We start from the raw sequence: 5,344 nt of genomic DNA on the forward strand, positions 1-5,344 counted from the left end.
CTCACCACTGCCTGGACCCGCTTCCCCATCCTGGGGCCCCCTCGCACTCCCGGCATCTCTCCATCCCTGCCTCCCGGTCTTCTCGCTTCTGGTCTCTGCCGGCGCCTCCTTTCCGACTCCACGTCCCCCTTCCTGCCGCTCCCTTCCTGCCTTTGCCAGACTGGTCGCTCCCTCCCTTCTTCCTTCACTTCGCTCCCCCGTCGCGGGCTGCATACGGATGGGCAGGGAGGTGCAGAGCCTGCGGGCGCCTGGGCTCGGGAGCTCTGGGAAGGGAGGAGTTAAAAGGACCCTGGGTCCAGGGACTGGGAAAGTAGTCGGGAAAGGAGATTATGACAGTAAGTTTTGGAGAAGAAAATGGGCTTGCCCTAGGGTTTGGGAAACGAAAGAGTTAAGGGCCCTTAAGTATGGTAGGGTCAGGTCCTTGGGGCAGAAAGTAAATATAATAGATGAGTGCCGAGATGCCAGGGAGAGGTTAAGGGTTCCATCAAGGCGCTCAGAGATGCAGAGTAAAGGGGCAGGGACTTCTAAATTCTGAAAGGTAAAGAGTTCAGATTCTGGATCTGGGGATGGAGACGGGGAGAGTTGGGTTGTGTGTGTTGAGGGAGGGGGGTGTGCTGTCTGTCCCTCCGACTTGGGGCAGAAAGGAGGACCCACGCATCTCATCCTCCCTGTCGTTTGGAACCGGGGCAGGAAGGCTGTGCGCTCCGTGGAGAGAAGGAGTTCCAGCACCCTGAGGTAGGGGGTGCTGCTCAGAATGAGTAACGAGCACTGGTACTGAAGAAAAAACCAATCAGAAAGCAGGTCCCAGCAGACTCACCAATTAGTTGCATAGGGTGGAGCCCAGTGGCATCTGGAGGTGGGCCAGGGCTGGGAGGGGCCTGTTTAGGTGTAGGGGGTGTGGCAGAAAGAGCATCCAATCAGAAAGCAGGTGTCAGGCATACAGCCAATTGAGCAATTTGGGGTGGAGCCATATTTGCCTCCAGTAAAGAGCCAATTTTGACTGTATTACCGAAGATTCAGAGAATTAAAGAGTCAGGTAGATGAGTTAGTAAATGACTCTCAGGATAAGCCACGTGGGATATTGTGACCGTAAATAGTCCTTGCTGCCCTTCCACATCTCTGCCATGGTCTGCCTTGTATTTCTTCTGATTCTTGACCTCTACTCTTAATACTCGCTTCTGTCCTCCTCAAATACTGCCCACTTAGAACACTTATTCTCTGATCTCTTAAGGCCCTGTCTCTGCCTTAGCCTTGACCTCTCAACCTCTCACCTTGACGGCCTCTCCCTGCAGATGCCCTTCTCTCTGACCTGGAGACCACAACCTCACACATGCCAAGGTCAGGAGCTCTAAAAGAGCGGCCCCCAGAGCCTCTCACGTCTCCTCTGACACAGGTGAGCTCAGATGCTGGGGAGAGGGACAACCACTCAGGCCAGGTTTGGTGAGAGGAAAGGAAACCCGGGCCTGAGTAGGGCAGAGTACGGGCGTATCATCCACATACATGTCCTTCTCTATAGATGGGGCCTGGGGAATCTTCAGGAGCCTCTGGGGACAAAGACCATCTGTACAGGTGAGAAGACTGGGTATGGGGGGATGGGGTGGCCAATTGAGACTCAGGCTTGTATTCCCCACCCCTGAACCCAAGCTCCCACCCTCTTTCCCAGCACGGTATGCAAGCCTCGGTCCCCGAAGCCTGCAGCCCCTGCCACTCCTCCATTCTCCTCTTCCTGCGGTGTCTTGGGCACGGGGCTCTGTGAGCTAGACAGGTTGCTTCAGGAACTTAACGCTACTCAGTTCAACATAACAGGTACCAGGGTTACTGGGACAAGCCTTGATGGGATGGGGGGCAGGGCAGGGCTGGGCAGAGACTACGGGGGGTAGCCATTCCCTTCTCCAGGGGATATTCCTGACCCAAGGATTGAACCAGGGTCTCCTGCCTTGCAGATGGATTCTTTACTGTCCAAGTCACTAAGGAAGCCCATAGACTTCCCAGGGTAGCAGCTAAAGGGATGCGAGCCTTAACTGGGAAGGAGGCTAGCACATGGCCCCATGCCCAGTGCCCTTCTCTCCTCTCTGCAGATGAAATAATGTCTCAGTTCCCATCTAGCAAGGAGACAGCAGGGGAGCAGAAGGAGGACCAGTCTGAGGACAAGAAAAGGCCCAGCCCGTGAGTCTGGCATAGCTGGCAGGGTTGGGAAAGAGGTGGTCAGTTCTGGATGCTGGAGTTACTGGAGGAAGCGTTACCCTGAGACTCTGAGCTGACACAAGTTGTGTTCTTCACAGCCCTCCCAGCCCCTCCCCTGTTCTCCCAAAGCCTTCAGCCACCTCAGCCACCCTGGAGCTAGACAGACTGATGGCCTCACTCTCTGACTTCCGTGTCCAGAACCATGTGAGTCACTCAGGGAGTGCGGGGTAGACCACTGTGGATTTATGGCTCTCGACCCATCTGAGACCTTCTCACACATGCTGCCCTGCTGACTCAACTCTCCTGTCCTCACTACTGCAGCTTCCAGCCTCAGGGCCCACCCCACCACCAGTGCCAAGCTCCACGAGTGAGGACACCCCTTCCCCACCAGGGCCCACCAGCAAAGGCAGCCTGGACACCATGCTGGGGCTGCTTCAGTCTGACCTCAGCCGCCGTGGCGTTCCCACCCAGGCCAAGGGCCTCTGTGGCTCCTGCAATAAACCCATTGCTGGGCAAGTAAGTGTAGCTCTGTGAGTAAGGGGGTAGAGACCCATGTGTGCCAAGTCACTTCAGTCATGTCCAACTCTTTGCAATCCTATGGACTGTAGCCCACTAGGCTCCTCTGTCCATGGGATTCTCCAAGCAAGTGTACTGGCGTGGGTTGCCATGCCCTCCTCCAGGGGATCTTCCCCATCCAGGAATCGAATCTGCATCTCTTATATCTCCTGCTTTGGCAGACAAGTTCTTTACCACTAGCACCACCTGGGAAGCCCAGAGACCTATAGACTCATTTCACTGAGAGCCAGTGGGTATTATTGTTATTCATATTTTGCGGATGAGGAAATTGAAGCTGTGAGTCAGAGAGCAAGTGAGTGGCAGAGTAAGAATTCCAACCCAGGTTTTATTTATTCTAGTCCTACTGTGTGCCAGACATTATGCTAGCTCCTTTACAAACCCCCATGTAATTTTTTAAATTAATCAATTTATTTCATTTCTGGTTGCACTGGGTCTTCATTGCTGTGCGTGGGCTTTCTCTCCTCGCAGAGATTCTGGCTACTGCCTTGTTGTAGTTTGCAGGCTTCTTATTGAGGTGGCTTCTCTTGTTGCAGCGCACAGGCTCTAGGCACAAGAACTGCAGTAGTTGCAGCCCATGGGCTCAGTAGTTGAGGCTCATAGGCTTTACAGCACGTGCTCAGTCGTTGTGGTGCTCAGGCTTAGTTGCTCAGAGGTATGTGGGATCTTCCTGGAGCAGGGATCAAACCTGTGTCCCCTACACTGGCAGGCAGATTCTTATCCACTGCACCACCGGGGAAGTCCCCCCTCCCATTTAATCTTCACAAAAGCCTCATTGGCTCCACCCACCATCTCTTCGGGACCCACAAAGACTGTTTCTCCTCCACCAGTCTGGTTTGGGAGCTCCATTTCTTGGCTTATTGACTGAGCAGATGTTATGGGCAACTGTGCCCAGTGGTTGATCTAGATCCTCCTGCTAGATAAAGTGCCCTACCACCATCCATTTTGGTGAGAATTTCCAATCTCAGCAGAGCAGGGTGACATTATGAATTTTCTAAGCACTTTCACCTTCATGGGCCCCTTCCTCCATTAAAAAATATATAAATTGCATTTTATAACAGTTGGAGTGAAGATGAATACATTAATATTATATATTTAGTCATTTTCTTCTAGCTAATTTTTTTCTTCTAATTTTAAAAGAAATTACAACATTTTGTGGCCTACAAAAAGTATGGTGGGCCCTAGGTACTGTGCTGGAAGCCGGCTTAAATCTCCATCGCTTTGGGTTTGAGTTACTTGGACATTCGATACTTCATCCTGACTTCTTTTTTTTCTTTTTTTTTTTTTTCATCCTGACTTCTCAGAGATAAGATGTGAAAAGTGCCACGTAAACCTTGGCTCACTGGGCATCTGGCAGCCCCAGGCCCACTCTGACCTCCGCCTCAACCCCCAACTCGCAGGTGGTGACGGCGCTTGGCCGTGCTTGGCACCCTGAGCACTTCGTTTGCGGTGGCTGTTCCACCGCCCTGGGAGGCAGCAGCTTCTTCGAGAAGGATGGAGCTCCCTTCTGTCCTGAGTGCTACTTCGAGCGCTTCTCTCCGCGATGTGGCCTCTGCAATCAACCCATCCGACACGTGAGCCCCGCCTGGACCACAAGCCCCGCCTCTGTTTCACCCAAGGAGCCTGTGGGATGAGCCTCATCCACTTGCCCGATTCCCATCCGCACCCCAGGCGCTCCCAGGGTTCTCTTCCGCAGCTCTTTCGATTCCGCGCTCTTTCATTCCCAAGTTCCTGCTTAGGTCTCCCGCAGCTTCAACTCATACTTCAAGCCACTCATTTAGGTTCAGGGTGGAAGAGGGAGGGGAGAGGAAATGGCAGGGGGTGAGGGCGGCACGCTGAGTGTTCCCTTTCATTTCCCGCAGAAGATGGTTACTGCCTTGGGCACCCACTGGCACCCGGAGCATTTCTGCTGCGTTAGTTGCGGGGAGCCCTTCGGAGATGAGGGTGAGAGCTTTACTCCCATCTTGAAAGCCGCGGGTCCGCTCGACATCCCGCCCGGCTCCCTTTGGGCCCGCCCACTAGGACTTCCGAAATCCTCGCGGGCCTGAATTTTCTCCTGCTCTCTCCTGGACCCGGCCTATCCCACCTGCGGATTCCCATCCCACTCGCTCCCGCTCTGCCCCCCACCCAGACCCTGTCCCTCTCCACCGACTGAGTCCTCTCACTGCGCTGCTTCCGGCCCCCCGTCTCAGATCTTTGTGGGCTCCCGGGGCCACCTCGCATCCTTTTCCTTCCTCCTTACTCTGTTCCCGCTCCTAGGTTTCCACGAGCGGGAGGGCCGCCCCTACTGCCGCCGGGACTTCCTACAGCTGTTCGCGCCGCGCTGCCAGGGTTGCCAAGGCCCCATTCTGGACAACTACATCTCGGCGCTCAGTGCGCTCTGGCATCCGGACTGTTTCGTCTGCAGGGTACGCGACTGTGGGGGGCGGGACCTTGGAGGGAGGGGCCAGTAGGGGCGGGACTAGGAGTCGGGGCGGGGTTAATAGTCGGAGCGGGGTCCCGGGAGGCGGGGCTTCACGCTCGCTGGAGGTGCGAGGGGCTGCGGGAGTCTCTGGGGGTTATTCAGCTCCAAAAGGGGGTTATTTGG

General features: G+C 54.8%; 1 protein-coding gene across 2 annotated transcripts in view; it reads left to right on the plus strand.

Moving 5' to 3' along the window:
* Positions 1-6: 6 nt before the first annotated feature.
* TGFB1I1 (transforming growth factor beta 1 induced transcript 1) overlaps positions 7-5,344 on the plus strand; it is a 6,185-nt gene continuing 847 nt past the window's right edge. Inside the window, exons 1-10 of one of the 2 annotated variants that reach the window (XM_010837375.1) lie at positions 7-735; positions 1,232-1,393; positions 1,517-1,569; positions 1,664-1,806; positions 2,079-2,166; positions 2,283-2,388; positions 2,506-2,700; positions 4,158-4,331; positions 4,620-4,701; positions 5,017-5,165. In XM_010837375.1, coding sequence (XP_010835677.1) covers positions 1,331-1,393; positions 1,517-1,569; positions 1,664-1,806; positions 2,079-2,166; positions 2,283-2,388; positions 2,506-2,700; positions 4,158-4,331; positions 4,620-4,701; positions 5,017-5,165 — 1,053 coding nt within the window. In that variant the 5' untranslated portion in view covers positions 7-735; positions 1,232-1,330. Of the gene's footprint in view, positions 1,394-1,516; positions 1,570-1,663; positions 1,807-2,078; positions 2,167-2,282; positions 2,389-2,505; positions 2,701-4,157; positions 4,332-4,619; positions 4,702-5,016; positions 5,166-5,344 lie in introns of both variants that reach the window. The other variant, XM_010837374.1, reaches the window with a different exon arrangement.

This window comes from Bison bison, unplaced genomic scaffold (assembly GCF_000754665.1).
Source record: "Bison bison bison isolate TAMUID 2011002044 unplaced genomic scaffold, Bison_UMD1.0 scf7180017864072, whole genome shotgun sequence".
In the NCBI taxonomy this organism is placed as follows: Eukaryota; Metazoa; Chordata; class Mammalia; order Artiodactyla; family Bovidae; genus Bison; species Bison bison.